The sequence below is a fragment of the Sus scrofa genome, chromosome 6, assembly GCF_054392235.1.
Source record: "Sus scrofa isolate SSC_HxYL_T2T_F1_AM1 chromosome 6, Sscrofa_HxYL_maternal_Yorkshire_Landrace_v2.0, whole genome shotgun sequence".
NCBI classification, from domain to species: Eukaryota; Metazoa; Chordata; class Mammalia; order Artiodactyla; family Suidae; genus Sus; species Sus scrofa.
In genome coordinates this window covers 151,418,082-151,443,777 of record NC_139388.1, presented here as the reverse complement: position 1 = coordinate 151,443,777, position 25,696 = coordinate 151,418,082, and the positions used below count along the sequence as shown (strand labels likewise).

General features: G+C 44.4%; 2 protein-coding genes across 13 annotated transcripts in view; both read left to right on the top strand.

Moving 5' to 3' along the window:
* DNAJC6 (DnaJ heat shock protein family (Hsp40) member C6) overlaps positions 1 to 9,254 on the top strand; it is a 170,652-nt gene extending 161,398 nt beyond the window's left edge. For 11 of the 12 annotated variants that reach the window (XM_021093584.2, XM_013988882.3, XM_021093582.2 and 8 more), the window contains 3 exon segments: positions 2,887 to 3,029; positions 4,915 to 5,091; positions 6,946 to 9,254. In XM_021093584.2, coding sequence (XP_020949243.2) covers positions 2,887 to 3,029; positions 4,915 to 5,091; positions 6,946 to 7,047 — 422 coding nt within the window. In that variant the 3' untranslated portion in view covers positions 7,048 to 9,254. 12 annotated transcript variants of the gene reach the window in all.
* Positions 9,255 to 12,246: 2,992 nt separating this feature from the next.
* Positions 12,247 to 24,867, top strand: LEPROT (leptin receptor overlapping transcript). Its single transcript, NM_001145388.1, is given in 4 exon segments — positions 12,247 to 12,305; positions 17,580 to 17,655; positions 19,252 to 19,438; positions 23,099 to 24,867. Coding segments are annotated over 4 exon segments (396 nt in total). The 5' UTR covers positions 12,247 to 12,289; the 3' UTR covers positions 23,216 to 24,867.
* The last annotated feature ends 829 nt before the right edge of the window (positions 24,868 to 25,696 follow it).

The window sequence follows — 25,696 nt, the reverse complement described above, 5'->3', positions numbered from 1 at the left end:
GAATGAAAATTGAATGGATGAGAGGGAGGGAGGGATGAATCTTGAAGCTGTCACTCCTTTGGAGGAGGGCATAGACGGAAAAGTTTGGGACCCCTTCAAGCACAAAATTCACCTTTGCCCTTGGACCCCAATTAAAGGAGTGGCCATGTCTTAGACACTTGATCTTGATTATTCAGTAGTTGGGGGATGTGCCTGAGATCACTGGGTTTCCTGTGATGGTTTTTTTCCCTCTCTTCTGAGAAGAAAGTTAAAAGAACCGAAAATGGCCCAACATCCAAGGCTAGAGGCTACTCTGGATGGGATTTTTTTTTTTTTTTTCAAATGTGATTCTTGATAATGAGTGAAAAAGAATATACATTGCATAGCAGGGATGGTTGAATTTGAGTTTGTTAAAAGCCCTATTTATGATATAGTTTAGCTTTCAGTTAGTTTGATCATACCCAGGAATGAAATGTTTAGGGACCCAAGAGGAAACAGGCCTTTCCATGGGACATGAAAAGGGAAATTCTACTTCTTTTTCTAGTAGCTGTAGCTGACATTTATTGAGTTAGGTACTATTCTAGGCAATTGTCATGTATTATTCCATGTGATCTTCAAAACCAACACGTTGTGGTTGAAGCATCTGTGACAGAGACCAACAAAGTCATTTCTTAAGTCCATACAGCTGGTCAGTGACAGAGCCAAGGTCAGAACCTGGGCACTGTGGCTCTCAAACCCCTGCCCTTCACCACCACACTCTACTGGATGTGCCACAGGCAGCTTCTCACAACACTAACATGACTGGGATTCCTTTTGGTGACATCATGTTTGTTTGTTTGTTTTTGGTTTTTTTTGACTTTTTAAGGCCAAACCTGTGGCATGTGGAGGTTCCCAGGCTAGGGGTCGAATTGGAGCTGTAGCTTCTGGCCTACGCCACAGCCACAGCCACAGCCACACGGGATCCAAGTCATGTCTGCGACCTACACCACAGCTCATGGCAACACGAGATCCTTAACCCACTGAGCAAGGCCAGGGACCGAACCCTCGTCCTCATGGATACTAGTTGGGTTCACTAACCACTGAGCCATGATGGGAACTCCAAGGTAACATCATGATTGTTTTTTGGTTAGCAATGGATATTACTGGACAACTCCATAGAGTCATGTGGCTTCCCCTCCATTTTTATTTTGAGTAGATGTGGGGTGAGCATCTGCAACCAGCAGAAATTTATGGAGCATCTACAGTGTAGAGAACACTGGGGATATAGCAGTGAACAAGACAGACAAAACCCCTAGTCAGAGCACTCAGCTTATAGTGTGTGTGTGTGAGAATTATGTTCAGAATGCCTCATAGTATAGAGATGGCAGGTGGGTTTCAATTCAGAGAACAGCTTTGGCTGATGGGTATGGACTGCATGGACTCCTGTGTTTTGCCTCAGTTTGGTTTTGTTTAACATTTAAATATCCAGGCACTGTTCTGAGCACTTTAAAATATTAACTTATCTGAGAACAAGAATGACAAATACCATATGATAACACTTATACGTGGAATTTAAAATATGGCACAAATGAATCTATCTACAAATCTATCTATATATCACAAACATATAGAACAGACCTGTGGTTGCTGGGGGCAGGAGGAAGGGAGTGGGATGGATGGGGAATCTGGGATGAGTAGGTGCAAACTGTTCCATTTAGCATGGATAAGCAATGAGGTCCTACTGTATAACAAAGGGAACTATATCCAATCTCTTGGGATAGACCACCATGGAAGATAATATAAGAAAAGGAACGTACGTATAGGTATGACTGGGTCACTTTGCTCTTTTTTTTTTTTTTGTCTTTTTTTGTTATTTCTTGGGCCGCTGCCGCGGCATATGGAGGTTCCCAGGCTAGGGGTCTAATCGGAGCTGTAGCTGCCAGCCTATGCCAGAGCCACAGCAATGCAGGATCCGAGCCGCGTCTGCAACCTACACCACAGCTCACGGCAACGCCGGATCGTCAACCCACTGAGCAAGGGCAGGGACTGAACCCGCAACCTCATGGTTCCTAGTCGGATTCGTTAACCACTGCGCCACGACGGGAACTCCCACTTTGCTCTTCAGCAGAAATTTCATATGACACAACAGTGAAAGTCAACTATACTTGAATAAAAAAAAATTAATTTTAAAAATATTAACATATCAGTTCTCACAACAACCTCATGAGGTAAGTAGTAGCAGTAGTAACACCATGCCTGGTTTACAGATGAGGAAACCGAGGCATATACGGAGATGGTAAGGAACTTGCCCCAAAGTCGCATCCCTAATACGTGGCAGAGCTGGAATTCAAACCTGGGGCGTCTGTCTCCAGAGGCTTTGCTCTTTGCTGCCACCTAGGCCTCTTTTCCTAACAGACTGAGAAAGATCGTGAAGCCAAAACTAGACTTAGCAAAACCCAGCACCGTGTTAGACTAAAAGTGTCATCTGAGTGTGGGCAGGAAAGCAGTGGCATGCATGGATGTTAGGTACCCAAACGCAGGTCTCGGTCCCATCACTGATACTAACTAGCTGTATGACTGGTGCTGGCAGGGGGTGGGGACGGGGGTAGAGTGTCCTCATCTATAAAAACGTGGAACAGTGGACATGACATTATGGAGTGAGATCGAGTCTACTAACAATCCAGCCTTGAGGCCTGGCTTTGCCATGACCATGGTATTGATTGTGAACAGATCTCAAGTTCCCTAGACTTCACTTTCCTCATCTGTAAAGTGGACATGACAATCTCATGCCCTACTCACATGGTCAGTGAGAAGATTCAGGTGCTTAATGGATGTGAAAGCATCTTGAAGACACCGTGTCTGGTAACATAATGATAGATCATGTTTAAATGTAAAAGCTATAATACTTTTTCAATTATTATGTTGCAGAAGGGAAACAAAAAGCAGCTGACTTTGAAGACCTACTCTCTGGTCAAGGTTTTAATGCCCACAAAGACAAAAAGGGGCCTCGAACAATAGCTGAGATGAGAAAGGAGGAAATGGCTAAGGAGATGGATCCTGAGAAACTAAAGGTGGGTGTGCCCCTGACCCAGGGCGATTATTATGCGTGCGGAGCTGTCACTGTGGGATGAACCTGTAGAAGGGGCCGTGTGAGGTTTCCAGCATCCACAGTATTTCACTGGGTCCCTGCTTAGACCAGATGAGCTGAAGCCCCCAGGATCTTTTCTTTGCTGATAGAGAAATATTAATGTGCCTGGGAATTACTCGCTCCTGCTAGACCTGGAGGTTTGGGAAGGCAGAGGAGAGGAGGGCTGAGAGAGGTGAGGTTCCTGGCTTCCCCCACTGACTCCTTCTACTTTCAACCACAGCTTTTATACTTTTATCTGTTTTTGATGCTAGGAGTCTAGGTTAAGATTTGATTGGGAGAAAAAGAATGTTTCCCCATTAAAATTTGCAAACCAGAGACTCCCTTATTTCACAGATGAGAAAATAGAGACGTTACTTCTTAGAAGAGGATGTGCCTGTGGATGATGGTTAATTTGGGAACCGAGCGGTGGTTCTGAATGGCGTGAGGTGGTGAAAGGGTGTGTGAAGGGCAAGAGAACTGGAGGGCGCTGCACAGTCAGAGGGCTTGAATTCCCATGTTTTGAAATATGCTGACACTATAACAGCCTGGAAGATGAGGGTTGAATCTGTTCTGCAAAACCAGGAGTGGCGTATCCACTCAGTGTTACACATTTGAAAAAATATGCCACTGTGCTTCTCCAGAATTTTCCCGCAGATCTGAACATTTGTTGAAGATGAACAGATACTGTGTGGAGTATAATACAGGATCCTTTGTTTGCATTTGCTTTTTACTTCTTATCGCATCACAGAGGTTTTATATTCCTTCTAAAAGATTGTGCTCCATTTCAAGAACCTTTGTTCATTAGGTGAACTCTGATAGTTTTCTATAGAAGAAAGTCAGGTATGTCTTTTAAATCATGCTTAATTGTTTAGTTGGTATGGGATAGTTAATTGTTTTCAAGCGTAGCCACTATTTACCTGCGCTTCTGTTTTTGTTTGTTTGTTTGTTTGCTTTTTATTAGGGCCATACCTGCAGCGTATGGAAGTTCCCAGGCTAGGGGTCAAATCAGAGCTGCAGCTGCCAGGCGATGCCACAGCCACAGCCACTCCAGATCTGAGCCACATCTGTAACCTACACTGCAGCTTGCGACAACGCTGGATCCTTAACCCATTGAGCCAGGCCAGGGATTGAACCCACATCTTCATAGATACTAGTCAGGTTCTTAGCCCACTGAGCCACAATGGGAACTCCTCAAGGAATTTTTTTTTTTAAAAGTGTCAGACACTGTGCTAGACAGAGCAGATAGCAGTGGCCCAAACAGACATGGTATGTGCCTTCATGGAGCTTATATTTTAGGAGTGAGTCATTAACTCGGGGGCCAGAGAGGAAGGAATTCAAACCCTGAAAGATTGGAGAATATGAAATTCCTGAGTAGGATTTTGAAGGATAATGAGGAGTTAACCAGCAAGATGAGGCAGGATGGAGGTAGAGGAGGAAAAGCCTTCCAGGTAGCAGGAAGGTTGGAGTATGTAAGTACTAGATTTTGCTGCAGCAGGAGGGGTTTTTAGAGTCAGAGAGGAGACCCTCTGGATTCAAAACCATTTGAATTTCTTTTTTTTTTTTTTTTCCTTTTGCTTTTTAGGGCTGTGCCTGCAGCATATGGAAGTTCCCAGACTATGGGTCAAATCCCAACTACAGCTGCCAAAACCCAACTACACTCAGCCACAGCAACATGGGATCCAAGGCACATCTGTGACCTATACCATAGCTCACGGCAACGCTGGATCCTTAACACTGAGCATGGCCAGGGATTGAACCTTGGGTTCGTTAATCACTGAGCCACGAAGGGAACGCCAGCATTTGAATTTCTTTATTCTTCTTGTTTACAGATCTTGGAATGGATTGAAGGCAAAGAGAGAAATATCAGAGCCCTTCTGTCCACGATGCATACCGTGCTGTGGGCTGGGGAGACGAAGTGGAAACCAGTTGGCATGGCAGACCTGGTCACGCCAGAGCAGGTGAAGAAGGTGTACAGGAGGGCCGTGCTGGTGGTGCACCCAGATAAAGTGAGTAGAACCTGCCCCCACACATCGCTCGTCTGGCGCTCCTGTCGTGAGGTTATAAGCACGTCTCAAAACATCACACTTCCATCACACTTACCGCTTCTTAGGCCATTTATATAAATTAAATTCCGTGGGCTCAAATCAGGTATTTAAACAGATAGTTAAACTTTATGAAGCAGAAGAAAAGAAATCAGACTATGTATTGCACGTAATGGTGTGGGGGATTTCCTTAGGTATAAGATTCACCACGGACTAATTTTTAAGGATCAGATACGAAGTGTATCCTGACTTAAGGATGAGCTAAGGGCTGGACAGAGGAAAATTTCCTCCTGCAGAGATGCAGCAGTGTAGTTAGCTAGGATGACAGTGAAAAAGCTTTAGAATGTCGTTGGGAAAATTGGCGAGAAGCAACAGAATACTCAGAATGGAACTAAATTCATCACCATGTTGATAGGGCCAGTTTATATTTTCATCGAAGTATGTACACATACACAGGCTCTACATCGTCAGAAATTTCAACTACCAGGTGGCGCAGGTGAGGTCACCATGATACCCAGAAACCTCCCGGACAGAATTGGGTCACTTGCTGTCATTATGGATGATAACCAGTCCCATGGTGTGAGGCTGTGACTTGGGAACACATGCTTGAATTTGATGTATTTGATTTTCATCTCTCCACACTTTTTGTGTGACTAATCTGAAGAGAATTAAAGAGACCATGTGTTTTGGTGAATCAAAGAGCAAGAGAAACAGCCCAGAAAAATCTAGAAACTGTATGCCTTTGTGATGGGTCACCAAAACCTTTTTTTTAGAAATGAGAAAATGGGTTTTTTAGAATACAGCTAATCACTTGGAGATAGGCTGTCATGTGGGGGATAATTCTGGAGAAAGGAGATGCATCTTAGGCTGCCCAGTAAGTTCTTTGTTACCTACTCGGTGACTGGTTACTCCTACCATCTGTGCATTTTTAGGGGGAGGGCTTTCTGGGGGGGCCGTAGTAATTAAGGTCATGTGGATTAGACCATAAAAAGGGAAAGAGCCTCTATGGTATCACTTATATCCAGAATCTAATATACAGCACAAATGAACCTTTCCACAGAAAAGACACTAATGGACTTGAAGGAGAGTCCTGAGGTTGCCCAGGGGGAGGGGAAGGGGAAGGGAGTGGGATGGACTGGGAATCTGGGGTTAATAGTTGTAAACTGGGAATTCCTGTCATGGCGCAGTGGTTAACGAATCTGACTAGGAACCAAGAGGTTGCGGGTTTGATCCCTGCCCTTGCTCAGTGGGTCAAGGATCCGGCGTTGCTGTGAGCTGTGGTGTAGGTTGCAGACGAGTCTCCGATCCTGCATTGCTGTGGCTCTGGTGTAGGCCGGTGGCTACAGCTCCAATTCGACCCCTAGCCTGGGAACCTCCATATGCCTTGGGAAGCGGCTCAAGAAATGGCAAAAGACAAAAAAAAAAAAAAAAAAAAAAAAAAAAAAAAGTTGTAAACTGTTGTCATTGGTATGGATAAGCAATGAAATCCTGCTGTATGGCACTGGGAATTATATCTAGTCACTTATGATGGAGCATGATGGAAGATACGGTGAGAAAAAGAATGTGTACATGTATGCGTGACTGGGTCTCTTTGCTGTACAGTAGAAAATTGTAAACCAGCTGTAATGGAAAAATAAAAAATACTGTAAACCAGCTCTAATGAAAAAAATAAAAATCATTTTTTTTTAAAAAGAGAGAAATAGCCTAATAGAAAAAGACATTTCAATTATATAGAGCCCACGTATTAGCAGTGAAAATTTTAATATAAACAAACCTTTGGTCTGGTATCTACTGCATGTGTTTGTTTTTCTTCTACAGGCTACCGGGCAACCCTATGAACAATATGCGAAGATGATTTTCATGGAGCTCAATGATGCCTGGTCCGAATTTGAAAATCAAGGCCAAAAGCCCTTGTATTAGTTTATGAGCTTTTCCATCTTTGCTGCAGATCTGTGCTAATGCCTAGTGTGTGTCACAGTTCTGAGGTTTTTCACAGGTGAACCAAAAACTCCAGCAACGTGTAGGTAATACTAAACTGTTAAGTTCCTTGCGAATTAATTCCTCATTGATAAGGAGGTTTGTTTTCTCAAGTCCCCAACATAAAAGGACCAAAGCAGGGAAGAACTTTTAGTTAGATGACCTTGCAGAGTTTTGCCACATTCCAGCCTGCCCTTCGAGGAGCCTGCTCAGTATTGGGGAGTGGGGGATGGAAAATAGAGGCCCCCAAAGGCATAACACCCATCTCGTGGTCTGGGATAGGATTAATGAGCAAAAGTTGCAATGATAGGATTATGGGATGGATTTTAACTAATGGTTTTTAGATTTTCTTGGAAAGATGTAATTTAAATAACTCCAGGAACATTACCACTGAGTATTTTTTTTTTAGTGGAAATTGCCCATGGCCTATAGCATAATATCGTATGCTTGTTTTGGTCAAGATGAGGGCTGACAGGTGTAAAAGAACATGCATGGGGAGACGTGATTATCCTACAACCCAGGGATTCCTACCCACACTTCTTGGATATGCTGAAAGGTAGTGAAAATGCTGACTAAAGAAAACCTGGACCCTGAGGATGTAGGAATCTGTATTCCTGGTCAGAAAGTTGGACTGCTGCCTTCTTTTCCCTTTAGAAAACTCATGGTCGCTTGAAGAAAAAGTCTTTAATCCCCTAACAACTCTACTTCTAATTTTGCCATAAGGCTTCCGTTCTTCCTTTGGCTCAGCAGAGAAAACGCTCTTCGCTGGGAGCAGGTTTTAAAGCAGTTCCGCACGTTCACAATGGATCGGGGTGGGGGGGTGTCTCATAGGAACCCATGGTCCTCCAGGTTTGTGAGCGGTTGTGGGAAGAGAACAGATGACAACACTGACTATTGGTCACCAGACTCGGCAGTTGCAGTCAGAGAGCTGATCTTATGTCTGATGGCTTGTCAGGATTGGCCTTTTTGAGGGGCCAGGTTCCTCTTCTCACCCGATGAAATTCGACCCCTGAAGTCATGACAGTGGCGTTTATTTAAAAGTTGTTGGGGGTCTACTGGAACATCGCTGACACAGGGACATCCACAGAAAGCAAAGCAAGAATGAAACCTTTGTAGACTTCACACGGGTTGGATTTCAGTTCAGTGCTCTGACTGTTTCTCATTTTGAGGGGTAAGCAGTTGTTCCCCGTGACGTTAGTAGATCGTTTTGGGTGTGTGTATATGCAGGGGTGCAGGGGGTATGTATGCAAAGCAGGTGGGCAAAAAGATTTCCATGCTAATCTGAAAAGGTTCATGCTCAATATTGTGTAAAGCTTTCAAAGGTTGTTTTTCAAAGACAATCATTTTTGTTTCTATTTTTCTTATTGCAAACTCTACTGGAAAAGCAGCATGTCAAAAATATTTTATGTTCTCTACACAACTCTGCTTTTTTTCTCTTCTTTGTCCCTTTCTTCTTCTAATTCTTTTTTTTTTTTGATTAAAAGATTCATTATTTATGTTATGGTTTGCTGACAATGTGAAACTCACAGAAAATGTTCTCTTTTTAAATATACAGCTGCAAACTGTTCAAAGGAACCATAAAAAAAAACCCTAGGTGTTATTTATTAACATATTATAAAATAATGTTTGATGCAGTATGTGCTTGTCTTATGTAAAACTGGAATGTGAGACACGTTGCTGTGACTTTTTTTTCTCATTCACATTTGTAGATATTGTGTGAACTACAGTATATAATGATAATAATTAAAAGGCTATGTGAATGTCACGTACATTTTGAAATGATAGAACTATATTAGCTTTGTATCATGTTTGGATAATTCATCAATGTTCACAGTTTAAAACATCATTAAACATTATATAATTAGCAATGAGAAAGAATCTTACCTAACTTAAATTTGGGATGTTCCCTGTCTCTTCTCCAGATACATTATAATTCTGGACCTCTATTTATCTCAAAACTCTTAACATGTGCAGACCAACAGGTTTTTGCATTCCTTTTAAATATCTTGGTTGTGACAGAGCTTGTTGTTGATCAGATTCACTGTTTCATTCATATTTATTGTAATATATTTTTTGTTTTGTAAATATGTTACACTCAAAATGTGATCGGTCTAAAATATTTGTAATGTATATTAAAAGGCTCGAAAATATTTGTAGAAATGTAAGTTATTTTTGCACCCAGGAATATGATGACAAGCTTGAATTATACTTTCTGACATGATTCACTTTTACGAAAAATTATGAGGAAAGAATATGAAAAACCTATAATACATTTGCACCAAAACATAATCTGACAGGATTTCTTGGTTTATGCTTTTTTTTTTTTTCTTTCTGTCTTTTTAGGGCCACACCCGCGGCCTATGGAAGTTCCCAGGCTAGGGGGTCCAATCAGAGCTGTGACTGCTGGTGTACGCCTCGGCCACAGCAACACGGGGTCTGAGCTGTGTCTGCGGTCTACACCACAGCTCACGGCAACGCCAGATCCTTAACCCACTGAGTGAGGCCAGGGATCGAACCTGTGTCCTCATGGATATTAGTTGGGTTTGTTACCGCTGAGCCACAACGGGAACTCCAGCTTTGGTCCTTTTTTCTTCTCCCTGGGCTGATAGAGAGCTGCATACATAAAACAGCAGACTTCCACTGTAAGTTCTGTAAGGGGAGTGGTTGGCTGTGTGTAAAGAAATGGTGGTTGAGAGGGAGGAAAACCAACACTGACTGATTTCGATAGTGCCGCATCATACTTGCATTTAACTTAAGCAGTGACTTGGGAGCCACTGCCTCTATCTTGCATGCACTGCCCTAGGTGCTCTTACCTATATAAATTTTTCTCATTTAATTTTCAAAACGTTCTGAGAGGCAGGTTTTACAAATCCTCACTCAGGAAATGGAAACCTGGAGAGATTTACCCAGAGCTAAGGTTTGAAGTTAGATCTTTTCTGAAGGTTAAGGAAAGATTATACGACATAGGTGAACTGTATTTGTGAATTTGACCAGCATTTTGTACATACTGCATGCAAAACACTGATAGATATGTAAGGGAAAATAAATGATTGAATGGATTTGACTGTCCTGTTAAACATTAAGGACTATTATTTCTAATCACTATGGCAGTTCCTGGCTTCTTGGTGCCTAAGATCTACTATGGGGAACCGTTCAAGTGCTGGCCTGTCTGACTTCAGATTTAACATGTGGAGGCTTGAGCTCAGCTTCCCTACCGATGAGATACTATTTGAGCTGTAGTTTTCCCATCTGTAAAGTGGAGATAGTAAAACCTGGTTCCTAGTGTGAGAGAATTGGATGGAAGGAGGGAATATAAAAATTGATCCAGGAGTTCCCGTTGTGGCGTAGAGGAAACGAATCCAACTAGTATCCATGAGGACGCAGGTTTGATCCCTGGCCTCGCTCAGTGGGTTAGGATCTAGCGTTGCCGTGAGCTGTGGTATAGGTCGCAGAGGCGGCTCGGATCCTGCATTGCTGTGGCTGTGGTATAGGCCGTCAGCTGTAGCTCTGATCAGACCCCTAGCCTGGGAACTTACATATGCCACGGGTGCAGCCCTAAAAATTAAAAAAATTAAATTAAATAAATAAATAAAAAATTACCCATAAAGTCCTCTGTAGTCCTAGGCAGTGTGACAGAGGACATGGATCTTATTCTTCCAAGTAACGTACTAACAGCAAGTTAAGGGATAGGACTCAGCTTCTAAGGCTTTACTTTCTGTTTTTGGTGACTCATTCTCGGGGAAACATAAAATGGGTAAGTGGAAGAACAATTTTTCAGTGAACATCATCTGGCGAGAGGAAAACAGATTTTCTCAGGAGATGGCTAAAACCTCTGGCAAGATGGTTTTCTCTCTAAAGAGCTTCATAAACTGAAAAGGAAAGTTGGAGACAAATACTGTCTCTGCATTTTTCTGATTCTCGTCATTACCCTGGAGCAAACACCTTATCTTTTTGCATCTCACCATCTTTCAGTTTCTTCTAAGCCTGAGGCATTCAGACCAAGCTGTGCCTCTGAAGTAAGGTCATTTTTCTTCAAAATCATTTCTCCTTCTTGAGACTAGCCTCAGGCTGACGTGGAAGGTCCCAAGAAACCCTTACATAGTTTTCCTAGACACGGCTGGGTGCTTGGGGATGAAAAGGGAAACAGGAGATTTGACCCCATAGGAAATTCTCACCAATCAGGGGAAAGAGGCTTCCTCCTGAGGGCAGCTTTGTGTTTCAGTAAGGTAGCTAGAAATCCAGGCTTCCAGTTTGGGGCCGTGGAGAGTTTTCCCTGAATGCTTTAACTCAACATAGGGAAAGAGAAGTTGACAATAATGTGCTCAATGTACAGTTTTGAGAAAGGAAGCAGAGTAGTGAGCCTGAAAGGTGGTGGTGGTGAAAATTTGTACTTATGTAGCAAGGGGAGCCGGATTCTCCACGAACCCCTCGATCTTTCAATCCTGTGTAAAATTAAGAAAAAGTAATCGAAGAGGAGCAGCACCGTAAAATGGAGGGGTTCTCAGCTAGAAAGAGGGGTAAGTGGCCCATAATCCAACCTCCTGCAAAGAGTTGTGTGAAGCAGGCAAGTCCTATCCTTTCTGAGCCTCCTTCTGAAAAGGATGAACCAGGGCGGGAATTATGCAGAAGCTCAGGACCTAGAGGGAGAGCTCGGGGATCAAGGTCGGGGTAACCCTAAGAGAGCAGGACGGGGCTCTGGGTGGCACGGCTGGAGGAGATAGGTACCAGCAGGGGCGGATTCTGTGCGGCTAGGTTGGAGAGCTGGACTGTCAGGGGCGGGGCTCTGAGTGACTGGGCGGGAGGAGAGCCGGACCTGCAGGGGTGGGGCTCTGATTGGACGGAGCGAGGTCCAGCGGGGGCGGGGCTTTGCGAGGCGGAGGGGTGGAGACCATTAAGGGCGGGGCTCTGAATAGTGCGGCCGGAGGAGATAGGGACCAGCAGGGGCAGGCCCTGAGTGGCGGGCGGGAGGAGATCGGGACCAGCAGTGAAGGGCCTCTGAGTGGCTGGGGGTGGAGCCCATCAAGGGCGGGGCTCTGAGTGGTTGGGCCGAGGGAGGATCAGCAGGGGTGGAGCTATGCGTGGCGGGGCGGGCTTGGGACCTAAGGTACGGCCCTGGGCCGGGTCTGGGCGGGGGCCACGGCCGCGGCAGGAAACCGGAAGCAGCCGCGGCCCCAACTCGGGAGACATGGCTGGCGTTAAAGGTACACCGGAGGTCCCCGGCTCGCTGGTCCTTTGGTGGGGTTGTGCCTCGGCTCCGGGCTAAGCCTGGAGCTGCGCCTTCAGCGCGTGGGCGGGGAACGGCTTCCCCCAGACCCGTCACCCTGCTCGCCTCTCTGGGTGGGAAGGAGCTCTCCTGCTCCCTTGGCCCCTTGGGGTGCGGGTGGAGGCGTGTTTCGGGCAACCTCACCCTTTTTTCTGCAAGACTGCTAGTCTGAGTGCTTTCTCCCGCGTCTCCGGGACGCTCCACGCGGAGCCCTCGCTGGGAGATCCTGGCTAGCCGTGGAGGCATCACCTCCCTGCTCCGTCCCAGTTCCTTGGAGCGTCGTCCCACCCGCTCCTATGCCGAGTTTTAAACTAGGTTTTCACTTCCTGACATGTCCATCCTAACGCCTCTCTTCCCTTTTCCTGCAACTTCGCTGAGTTTCCCATTTCTTCCAGAGGAGCCATTGTCTCCAGTGTTCCCGGAATTGGGACACTGAAATATGTTGTTCCTAATGATTTTTCCAGTTGGGCAGAGTTGGCTTCAAGCGGGTGTCAGCAGAAAGCACCCTGAAATGCTATGTTTCTCGTAACTGTGGAGAATGGGTGCACGTTGATCGCCCCTTTTATCAGTGTTTATTCATTTATGGACAGACAAGAAGATAGTGTTTGCGCTGTACTTGCTTTTGGATGGGGCATTTGATTTTAAAAAAGAGGGTACCAAAAACACCAGTTCCCTCATCTACGTGCCTTCAGAGGGACTGGGGATGTGACTGGGAGAGGTCGGAAGTCATCCTTTTGGTTTGGTAAGACGCCTTTTGATTTCTGATCTTTTGAATAGAGTAGCATAACTTGTTTCTACGTTGGCGTTCTAGCCTTGAAATTTATACCCAAAGATCTTCCCTCTCCAGTTAATCGGCATGTGCCTAAACATTCGTCCGGGTGTATTTGTACCCAGGCATGAGTTTATGATGAAATTTATCTGTGTGTGTAAACTGTTAGCAGCAGACGCATTTTCTGGCTGACTTTTACATGTGGCATTAATTAGTAAACATAATTTACTTGGACACTGTCCTCTGTGTAATATAACCATTTGAAGCTAGTGCAGGGAGTTTCCATTGTGGCTCAGCGGAGATGAATTCAACTAGTATCCATGAGGATGTGGGCTCCATCCCTGGCCTGGCTCAGTGGGTTAAGGATCCCTCATTGCTGTGGCTGCGGCGTAGGCTGGCAGCTGTAGCTCTGATTCAGCCCCTAGCTTGGGAACTTCCATATGCCACTAGTATGGCATGTGCCCTGAAAAGCCCCCCCCCAAAAAAAAAAGAAAAAAAAAAAAGAGTAAGCCAGTGCAGAAAACAGATGACAAGTGACAAGTATCAGGACTACACTGTGTTTAGTCATGCGTGGAAACTATCAAATAATACTACTTATTATGAATGTGTTAGAAATTGTGATGTGGTACAAAGGAAGATAGGCTATGAAATGAAAAAGGACTGCGAAAAGGAAGCATTTGCAGGTAATTCAGTTCATCTTTTAAAGAAGGACTACTGTATGCCTTTATGCCTGAGGCTTGGGATAAAGAGTTAAATGAGAAATTATTGTTGGGTGACAGAGCTGGAAGTAATTGTGCTCCTGTTTAAATGGCTAAGGTGTGCTAGGGTACAATGAGAACACAAATAGCTGTGGATCGATGCTCCTACATAAATGTGTTCAAGTTCTAATTGCCTTGGATCTGTGAACTTGACCTTATTTGGAAATAGGGTCTTTACAAATGTAATTAATTTAGGATGACATTGGGTTAGATGGGCTCTAACTCAATGACTAGTATCCTTATAAGAAAAGGGAAAATTAAACATGGAGACATATGGGGAGAACACCATATGAAGACAGAGGCAGAAACTGGAATGATGCATCTACAAGCCAGGGAGGACCAAAGAAGGCAGACAGCTACCAGAAGTTAGGATAAGGCAAGGAAGGAGACTTCCCTTAGAGTCTTCAGAGGGGGCATGGCCCTGCTAACGCCTTGGTTTCAGATATCAAGCCTCTATTACTGTAAGAGAATAAATTTCTGTTCTTCAAAGCCACCCAGTTTGTGGTTCATTATTAATAGCAGCCCTAGGAAACTAATACAGATGGGATTCCTGAACCCTGCTCCGGGGAGGAAGAGGACCACTTTCACAAAAGAGGCCATCCTTGGTCTGAATCTCAAAGGACCAATGAGGCTTCAACTGGTAAAGGATGGAGGGAAGGCAGAGTTTATTCTAAGTGGAGAACCCATGTGACATGGGGCCGAGGTGCACCTCGAGTGCTAGAATAGCTCGTGGGCTGTGAAAGCAACTGTGGCGGGTTGACACCAGCTTGATGTACTTGAGAGATCACTGCCGTGTGGAGGGTGGATTGGAAGAGTCATGAGATGAAGGCAGGCACGAGGTGATAGAGGTCTACTCGGGGGCAGCAGCTGGGCGTCTAAGAGAAGAAGAGGTGGTTGTCTCAGTGCTTTAGGGCTGCTATGACAAAAATACCATAAGCCGGGTGCCTTAACCAACACCCATGTATTTCTTAGTTCTAGAAGCTGGGATCTCCAAGATCATGGGACCAGCAGCTTTGTGGTCTGGTGAAGGCTGGCTTCCTACTATCTAGACAGGAACTAGCTGTGTCCTCACATGGCAGAAGGGGCAAGGAAACTCTATAGAGTCTCTTATAAGGGTTCTAATCCCACTCTTGACCTCATCACCTCCTGATACCATCTCACTGGGCCTTGGGATTTAATATATGAATTTGTGGGGTTGGGGAGGGGACGCAATCACTCAGTGTTTAGCAGTGGGTTTGAGTGAGGCTCGGAGGTTGAGTGCCCTTGACTTACTGATTTTCTAGGAAATAGAGTATAGGGTTGATGTTGGTCTTTCAAGATAGAACCTTCAAGGAAAAGGCATGTGTGGGGAGAAGAAGGTGGGAAGGTTTCAGTGTTGCACATGTTGAAGTTGAGGTCCTGGTTGGCTACCCAGACAGAGAAGTCCAGATTGGAGTTGGAGGGAGAGCCCTAGTTCTTAGGACCTACTCTGGGCTGCAGCATCAGTGTCGCTGGGCGCTCGTGGTACTGGGGAGCTTTGGTTTTAATGCGGTGTTCCAGAAAGAGTGTGGAGTGACAGAAGAGATGAAGTTGGATTCCTGGCTAGCTACAAGTTTAAGGGACGGCAAAGGATGCAAGTCCTGGAAAAGAAAAAGGGGGTAGATAGCTCAACTGGAGATTCGATCGTGGACCTGGAGAGATTGGGGACCTTAAACAGAGGGAAGAGGTCCAGGGTTGCTAGCTTTGAATGGTCTCCCAGAAGAGGTACCAGCACAGGTTGTCAGGCACAGGGAGGTGACAAAGCCAATGAGGACGAGATCATCTGTAGTGACATATTATGGGAAAAGTTACTTTTGTACATTTTTCCCCTGAAAATGTCATGTACTAAATGGAAAACAGATATAAAATATAACAATCTTGCTTTTCCCCTGATGTCTGTATATTTCCAGATGTTTTTAAAATCACCCTGGTGTTGTCCTATAAAAGTCTCCCCAGGGAGTTCTCTTGTGGCACAGGAAGTCAAAGATCCAGTGTTGTTATTGCAGCGACTTGGGTCACTGCTGTGGCATGGGTTTGATCCCTGGCCCGGGAATTTCCACATGCCATAAGTACCACCAAAAAAAAAAAGGAAGTCTCCCCAAATGGCCTCTTAAAGTGAAAGGAAGCAATCAAAATTCATCAATTTTGAATATTAAGGATTTTTTTTTTCAGAAGGATATTTGGATAATAGATTGTATTGTGCTTTTGATTGCTACCTTTAGCAAAGAGCGTTGTGAAAGTGAGCAGAGGAGTTCCTGTCATGACTTAGTGATAACGAACCTGACTAGTATCCGTGAGGACGCAGGTTCAATCCCTGGCCTCGCTCAGTTGCCGTGAGATGTGGTGTAGGTCACAGACGCACCTTGGATCCCACAGTATTGCTGGGGCTGTGGTATAGGCCGCCAGCTGCAGCTTCGATTGGCCCCCTAGCCTGGGAACTTCCGTATGCTGCAGATGTGGCCCTAACAGTAAAAAAAAAAAAAAAAAAAAAAGCAGATACCTACATCAATCAGCTTTGCTTTCTGAGCATTTCCTTTTGTCAAGCACTTTACATAGATTATCTCATTTAATTCCTATAACCCCCTAATACAGTGACACCATCATTCTCATTTTACAGGTGGAAAATTAGATTGAAAGCGCTTCGGCCTCTACCTAAGGTCACACAGCCGGTCAGTGGCAGAGTTAAGATGTGAACCCATGTTGGTGACTCAGAGCCCAAGATTATGTAACAATTCTGATATGCCATCTCCCACTCAGCCCCATGACAAAACAAACACGTCCCTACCTCCTCAAAGTGTCCGGTAGATGCAGGGAATAAATATCCATTGGATCCCAGTTGGGAAGCATTTTCTGTGAAGACATGAAAGCAGTCTTCAAATTCTTGCAGCACTGTGTTTGGGGAGGCAGTTTGGTTTACAATGGAAGGAAAGCGTTTTCAGCATTTCAGAACTGTCTGGGAGTTCCTGTTGTGGCTCAGCAGATTAAGAACCCGACTTAGCATCCACGAGGATACGGGTTTGATCCCTGGCCTCGCTCAGTGGGTTAAGGATCCGTTGTGGCCACAAGTTGTGGCATAGGTCGAAGATGCAGCTCCATTTAAACCCCAGCCCAAGAACTTTCATATGCTGCAGGTCTGGCCCTAAAAAAGAAAAAAAAAATTTTTTAATTAAAAATAAATTAAAAAAATAAAAACTATCCAAATAAAATGATTTGCCTCAGGTAATAGTAACTTTCCCTTCCTTGGAATTGTATCCATTGGCTAGCTGGCCTCTTGGGACAAATATTGAGGGGGTTCATCCATTAGGGGTTGAGTAGGGGAGATGCTTGAGCTTTTCCTCCACCTGATGGTTTAAAAGTGATGGACATAGGCAGTCATTTCCTAAGCAAATGTAGCATCACCTAATGAAATAAGGAAATCATGGCATTCTTTTATTTTTTTAATCAACATTTTTAAAGTTGCAATATAATTCACATACCAGAACAGTAACCTTTTTGAAGTGAAAAATTCTGTGGTTTTTAGCATATTCACAAAATTGGGCAACCATTACTACTTCCTAATTCCAGAATATTTCATCATCCCCAAAAGAATCACTCCCAATTCCTCTCTCCCTCCCCCCAGCCCCTCACAACTCCTGGGACCTACAACTCTTGGTTTTGTTTTTCACAGCTCTTGTGGCTTTATCCTTCAGTGGGGCTATTGGGCTGACTTTTCTTATGCTGGGATGTGCCTTAGAGGATTATGGGTAAGTTATCATTTCAAAGAGAACTATTCTTTCTGTGTCTTTGTCACTGTTCGTATGGATGTTAAGAGAGTTTGGTCAGTTTATCTACCAGCTCTAACCAAGGAATTAATGAAGCCCACATTCTGAACCCAGTCCCTTCCTGGGTCAGTTGTGTTTGTGCAGAGAAAAGCTCTTTTTAAAACTGATATGAGGAGTTCCCGTTGTGGCTTAGTGGTTAACGAATCCAACTAGGAACCATGAGGTTGCGGGTTCGATCCCTGGCCTTGATCACTGGGTTAAGGATCTGGCGTTGCCATGAGCTGTGGTGTGGGTGGCAGACGCAGCTCGGATCCCGCGTTGCTGTGGCTCTGGCATAGACTGGCGGCTACAGCTCCAATTCGACCCCTAGCCTGGGAACTTCCATATGCCACAGGTGCAGCCCTGGAACAGGCAAAAAGACAAAAAAATAAAAAAATAAAACTAAAACTGCTATGGGCATTCATTGAAAACCTCCTCTGGACCAGTGGGGGATACAGGAATGGGGAGACACAGTCCTGTCGTCAAGCGGCTTTCAGTTCTAGTTATGAGCCAGAGACAGGCAGACAGTCCATTCCGTAGAATGACAGCTCTAGTAGAGATATGTGCAAAGTACAGTGAAAGCTTGGAGAAAGTGAAACTGAGCTCTCCTAGGAGAGCCAGGGAGGGTTGCATAGAAGAGGTTGTCTTTAAGCTGAGATTTAGTGGATAAGTAAGTTTCTCAGGCTGATGAGGGGAGGGAGGGCATTGCAGGCAGAAGGAACAGAAAGGCTGGTGTGGCTACAGATTCACTCAATGAAGAGAAGGTGGTGCAGAGTGAATGGAAGAAGTTGGGCAGATCCGGTGAGACTTTGTCGCTGGGGGCAAGGAATCTAGGGGTTATTCCAAGCACTTGAAAGATTTTCAACCTACACACACTCAGAAGGTGTCTGGGGGCTTAGCATGTGCAAGGCACTGTGCTTATATTCAGCAGGGACAGCAGAGAGGACCAAGTTAAGATTCTGTCCCCAAAGAAATTACAGCTCAGTAATACAGAAAACGATAAAGAGTCTCGATTTTACATAATGTAGTGCTTTCTTAACATAACATAAAGTATCCGTGTATTCATAGGCTAGTCATTTTTATTTATCGCTACGCCTTATCTGTTCCTGGTAGAAATCATTTCATTGACTGATATTGACAACCGAAGACGAAATTTTTTTTTCTTTTTTGTCTTTTTGCCATTTCTTGGGCCACTCCCTCGGCATATGGAGGTTCCCAGGCTAGGGGTCCAATCGGAGCTGTAGCCACCGGCCTATGCCAGAGCCACAGCAACGCAGGATCTGAGCCGCGTCTGCAACCTATACCACAGCTCACATCAACGCCGGATCCTTAACCCACTGAGCAAGGGCAGGGACCGAACCCGCAACCTCATGGTTCCTAGTCGGATTCGTTAACCACTGTGCCACGACGGGAACTCCTGAAGACGTAATTTTTGACCTAGACATTTAAAACCATCTTAACTTTGAAACAGTCGTGTATCTTTAATTATGATGTAACTGTAACTTTTCTTTTTGGGTTTCTTCTGGGTCCAACCAACAGTGTGTACTGGCCCTTGTTTGTCCTGGTATTCCACGCACTCTCTCCCATCCCCCATTTCATTGCCAAAAGAGCAACGTATGACTCCGATGCAACAAGTAGTGCCTGTCGGGAACTGGCTTATTTTTTCACTACTGGAATTGTTGTGTCTGCCTTTGGATTTCCCGTTATTCTTGCTCGTGTGGCTGTGGTAAGTTTTGTTTATTGCTTTTGCCCCGCTTGTTGCCTGTGTCTGGAACCACGGTTTCATTTCCATTGCTTATTCGACTTAATGCTCAGAGCCAGACATATTTTTAGTTTCTTTATTCTCCCTTTCTACATCTACCTGTCAGTATCTGGGCCAGGTTTTCAGAAGGCTTTCTTTTTTCCTCGTGCAATTTTTAGCCAGACCAAGTGATTTCTTGCTTTTTCTCCTTCAAGCTGTTTGCTGCAATAGTTCTGCCGTTGTCCTGATCACCTAATGCCTGTGTGGGTGTGGGTGGGTGTGTGTGTGTGTGTGTGTGTGTGTGTGTGTGTGGCGAGGGTATTCCCCACACCAAAAGGAGCAATTCTCTACCGGCTGGGTGTCCTGCAACTGCATTTAATTCTGACTACTTGGAGGTAGCAGCAGATTCCACCGGTCAGAGCTCCGTCCCACAAGACTGCCTGCCTCTTCAGACGCCAGTTGCAAGCCCAGGTTGTTACCTATACTTCTGACTGCCTGGCTCCACAGCAGAGGTTCCCATGACCCCCTCCTTGGGCTCAATAAATTTGCTAGAACTCAGGAAACCCATTTACCCACTAGCTTACCAGTTCATTATAAAGGGATATAACTCCGAACCAGCCAGGAAGTGTGATGCAGAGGTCAAGGTGTGGGGGGAAGGCCGTGGAGTTTCCATGTCCTCTCCAAGTGTACGATCATGAAATCACCAATCCCCAAATCAGCAACCTAGAGGCTTCATTACATAGGTATGATGGATCAAACCATTGGCCAGTGGAGATTAGGTCCCCTTCCAGCCGCTGCCCCTCCCCCCTCCTCCCTCCTCCCTCCTCCCCTCCCTTGGAAGTTAGCGGGGGCGGGACTGAAAGTTCCTCATGAAACTGGTTTCCATTCTTAGGTGCTTTCTTTTCTTTTTTGTCTTTTTAGGGCCACAACTGTAGCATACAAAGGTTCCCAGGCTAGGGGTCGAATCAGAGGGGCAGCTGCTGGCTTACACCACAGCCACAGCAATGTGGGATCCGAGCTGGATCTGTGACGTACACCACAGCTCACAGCAATGCTGGATCCTTAACCCACTGAGCGAGGGCAGGGATCGAACCTACGTCCTCATGGATACTGGTCAGATTCATTTCCACTGAGCCACAATGGGAACTCCCATTCTTAGATGCTTTCCAAAAGTCACCTCGTTCAGATTAAAAAAAAGTCACCTTTATTTATTAGTCTCATCACTTAGGAAATTCCAGGAGTTTTAGAAGCTCTGTGCAAGAAATGAAGATGAAGACTAAATGTATTTTTCTTTTCTAGGGCTGCACCCATGGTATATGGAAGTTCCTGGACTAGGGGTCTAATTGGAGCTACAGCTGCCAGCCTATAGCACAGCCACAGCACTGCGGGATCCAAGCCGTGTCTGCGACCTACACCACAGCTCACAGCAGTGCTGGATCTTTAACTCAACGAGTGAGGCCAGGGAGTGAACCTGCATCCTCATGGATGCTAGTGGGATTCGTTTCCACTGCTACACGAAGGGAACTCCCCAAATATATATTTCTTATTATAAATCACAGCATCACACTGCATAATACCAGATTCTTCTGCAAATAGGATCCTGGACACAGGGGCCAACTTGACGCAGTAAGCATGTATTGAGGAACAACTGTATAGCTCTTAGAAGATACAGTGAATAAGGTGACATCTTTAGGAGTTCTCTTGTGGTTCAGCGAATTAAGTATCTGATGTCGTCCCTGCAGCAGCTCGGGTTGCTTCTGTGGCATGGGTTTGATCCTTGGCCCGGGAACTTTGGTGGGCCAGAGGTTTTAGCCAGAAAAAGATGACATCTTCATAATGTTGACCAAAAAAATTGAGCAATAGTTAGCCTAGGAAAGAAAATGGAAAATTTTATTTGAGCTGACCTGAGGATTACAACCTGGGAGACAGTCTTGCATTAAGCTCTGAGGACTAGTCTGTTAGTGGTCAGAGCACAGTTACATAAACTTTTGAGACAAAGGATTACATGTCCAATGATGTATTATTGACAGTTTACACACTCCAGATTGGCAGGTATAAAGGGAGTAGTGGGTCATGGGTCCTCGTGGCCCCTTACAGGATTAAGAAGGAAGGTTATCTCCTAAGCACTTGGGACCCTTTAGACATTAAGAAGGAAGGTCATCGCCTAAGGTATGATTAGTGCACCATACACTCTAAAGGGGAGTAAAATCTTATGTTTAGTTTTTTCTCGTCTTGCCTTAAAATAAGCATTTTATTTCATCCATATCCAATGTAAAATTGTTCTGTTTGTCTCCAAAATACACATTAGGGGTATGTGTTTTTATGTTTAACTTTTTCTTGTCTTGCCTTAAAATAAGCATTTTATTTCATCCATATCCAATATAAAATTGTTCTGTTTGTCTCCAAAATACACATTAGGGGTATAATTTATTCAGTTCTTCGACATTCACTGTCTTCCATACTATTTGCTTTTATTTCCCCCAATTACATGCTCTTTCACTTTCATGAAACTCTTATTTGGGGTTATTTACTCATACAGTCAACATCTTTGGAACACATGCTATTTTTAGGCGACTAGGCATAAGAACCGGATACTCTCTCTGTTCTCAAAGAGCACAGAAACTAGCCCAATGGGTAAGTATACGATATATGTAATGTGTGGTTATTAAAACATGACCAGAAAAGAAATGGAAGTGATCAGAAAGCCATAGGAGCACCACGAAGAGAGAAATTACAACAGTCATTTGACGTGGCCTCTGAGGATACTTAGGGTTTTGGTTAAAGTCGGGAGGCCTGTTATATGGAATGGCACCCAAGTGTGAAAGTGCAGTTTGTGAGAATGCAATATATGGAATAAAGGGCAGTCCAATATGATGGATCCAAAAGGGAGTGGTTGAGATTGAGGTTGGAAAGGCTGGGAAAGCCTGGTCGGGAAGGGTCTGGAATGCCAGGCCGGTTTGGACTGTCTACATAGCAGGGAAGCATGGAAGGTGTTTGAATGTAGGACTGTCGTGATCTTATTCTCCTTGTGCCTTAGACTAGTACTTAATTTGTGCTCTAAAGATTTCTATTTTTACCTTCCAAAGAGGGTTTTTAGGAAGAAACTTTCATTGATGTTTTCTATTGGTTAAATTAAAAAATTGCCCGCTAGAGGGTGCTCTCATCCTCCCGTGCCTGTGGAAAAACCATCTGCCAGGCTGGAAGGCTCTCTTTCTTTGCCCACAGTGTTATTTAAAAATCTTTCCTTGCCTAGAAAACAACAAGTCAGTCCATGACTCTCCAATTCCTATTTTCATGAAAGAAGGCAATGTCTGCAGAACTTTCGGTGTCCAGTATTATAATTGGACTCTTTATAATCTTGCTTCGTGTATTTTACTTAAGGCGGTCATTGTCTACTGAAAACAAGTAAAGAAATACATCTAATGGGGCAAATGTTAAGGATGATTCCAGACTTAATTAACAAGCATCACAAAATAATTTCACTAATGACCGAACCGTTCACTGTCGCCTGCCTATTATGTTATTAAGCCTTTTAGCAGTTTTATGTAATATTTCATTGGCTGTTTCTAATGCGGTAAATAACAGGTTTGCAAAGAATACAGTATAAAGCAAGTGAAGACTTAATCCTCTTTTCTTGTGTTTCAGATCAAATGGGGAGCCTGTGGTCTTGTGCTGGCGGGCAATGCAGTCATTTTCCTTACAATTCAAGGTTTTTTCCTTGTATTTGGAAGAGGAGATGATTTTAGCTGGGAGCAGTGGTAGCACGTGCTTTATTCTGATAAAATGCGTTTAATTTCTTAGAATTTATACTATATGTATATGTGTGCACATGTGGCCTTTTACTATGAAATTTAATATGCTGGGTTTTTTATACCTTTGTAATCATGTTCACATGAAGAAGGACTCCCAGGGGAAAAGGTTACTTTGAGTCCTAGCCAATAGACTTCTCCATTTACTCAAGTCGAATTATGTTCTTTGTTAAGCGAGTCACATAGCCACAGGTGCTCTCGGAGAATATGTTAACACAGTTTCAAAGACAGCTGCTCACGTCCTGTGATGCCTGTTTGCCTTTTGCCCAGGGTTGTGCTTGAGTAGGCACGTAACACTGGGGCCCTCTCAGCTCTGCTCGGGACTCCCAAGACATACCTGTGGCCCACAGAGGCAGAGGTGGCTCCCTCTTTGTGTCGTAGGCTCTTGCTTCTCAGAGTGTGGTCCATAGGCCAAGATCATCAGCATCTCGAAGTGTGGTCCCTGGGAGCTTAGTACAAATGTAGCATCTGAGGCCCCACCCCCAACCCACTGCACTTTTGCTATGAGTCCCAAGTGAATCACATGCATGTTGAAGTTGGAGAAGCGCTGTCTTGGTGGAATAAGCACGGCCTTCCCCTTGGCTTAAACACGTAACCTTTCTGGTCGTTAGCTGCCTGTTAGAACTGTTTTCCCCCGGCCCCTTAGGCTGAGGCCTCATTCAGGCTCCTTGGCAGTGACGAAATGTCCAAACTATAACCTATACGCTGTTCCTCAATTTGTGAAGTGTTCTCGGGAGGGAGCAGCGGTGGCTTCTCATTGTCTGAAAGGCCGTGGCTGTCTTCACGTGGCTGGGGGCCCAGAGCCCCCACTGGGAGACGGTAGGGAGACTGGGCTGGAACCAGCCCCCTTTTTTAGCAGGCCAGGGAAGAGTGGATTAGTGATACTGTTTAGTTTCCCTTTATAATCTGACATTTCTCCCCAGTTGGCTATGCTGGTCCCCACTCACCCACCAACCCCACCAACTCCCTCCCTACCCAAACACACTCTCCCAGCAGTTTTGATCTGCCCTCACTTCTTCGTGGCTCTGGCTTCTCCTTTCTACAGACATGAAGCCAGGTAAGCAAGCGGAGGGTGAGCTGCTTAATTTTACTTACATGTTGATGTACTTACTGTCTTTTGTGTCCTGTGGCTTTAAAAAATACAACACTCGATGCCACTTTTAAGTGAATCATTGAGAATTCATGGCATGCTGAGTCCTGTAATCAGTCTTTCTAGCTCAGCTTTTTGTCTAAGACCTATGGAGAAAGGGAAATGTGGGAAATAGAACCATCACTTGATTAGAATATAGCAATGATTTCAAACCGTTGTTAATGTATAAACTGACATTCATTCAAAACACTGAAACCTTGACGTTTGTAACCCCTTCCTTTTCTGGAATGATGCTGGGATGAGACGATAGATGAGATACCTGAAAGGAGAATGTGCAAAGTGGTATTTTAGCCTTGTGCATGATTTTATCTTTTCTCTATTCCATGTATGTGTAAAATTGTTGACATTGTCATTTCCGGTATTTATATTAGAAAAATCCTATGGACACTTTATAATTTTAACCAGCATTTTTAACAACACTTGCACTTGCTGTATTGTAATAAATTTCACTTTTAACACAAAAGTTTCATTTTAGAAGTCTTTCTTCTGATGTTGCCTTGCTTTAAGGTAACAAAAAAACGAAAATGTCTTCGTGTTCTGAAACATGCCATTTTGAGCAATAATCTGTCCTGCATTAGAATAATAGCAATAAGTTAGTTGTAAGATCCCATTTGGATGTGTAGTTGGCTTGTGATAGCTTTTCTTTTCCTAAGATGGAAATACTTTTTCATGTATACTCTCTTTTACAAAAACTGTTTTTTTTTGCTTATACACATTTTAAATAACCACGGTAACCTTAATGTGTAGTCTTAAAGCTCTGTCTCTTGATTAGATTTCCAGAATGATGGAGTTCCCGTCGTGGCTCAGTGGTTAACGAGTCCGACTAGGAACCATGAGTTTGCCGGTTCGATCCCTGGCCTTGCTCAGTGGGTTAAGGATCCAGCATTGCCGTGAGCTGTGGTGTAGGTCGCAGATGCAGCTCAGATCTGGCATTACTGTGACTCTGGCGTAGGCCGGCAGCTGTAGCTCCGATTGGACCCCAAGCCTGGGAACCTCCATGTGCCACGGGAGCAGCCCAAGAAAATGGCAAAAAGACAAAAAAAAAAAAAAAAAAAATTTCCAGAATGATACAAAGTACTTGCATGTAGGATATTCATAGATATTCCCTCCTCATGAAGTGGTTTATTGAAGCCATGGACTATTGGATTTGCTCTGTGTCTGAAAGGGGCATTCATTCTGCAGCACCTAAGTATCCTTGATGTGTAATCAAGGTCAGTAGGAATGATGGCTGTATGTGAGTGAGCAATACAGAAGGTCCATCTTGGTGACACAAATAGCATTTTT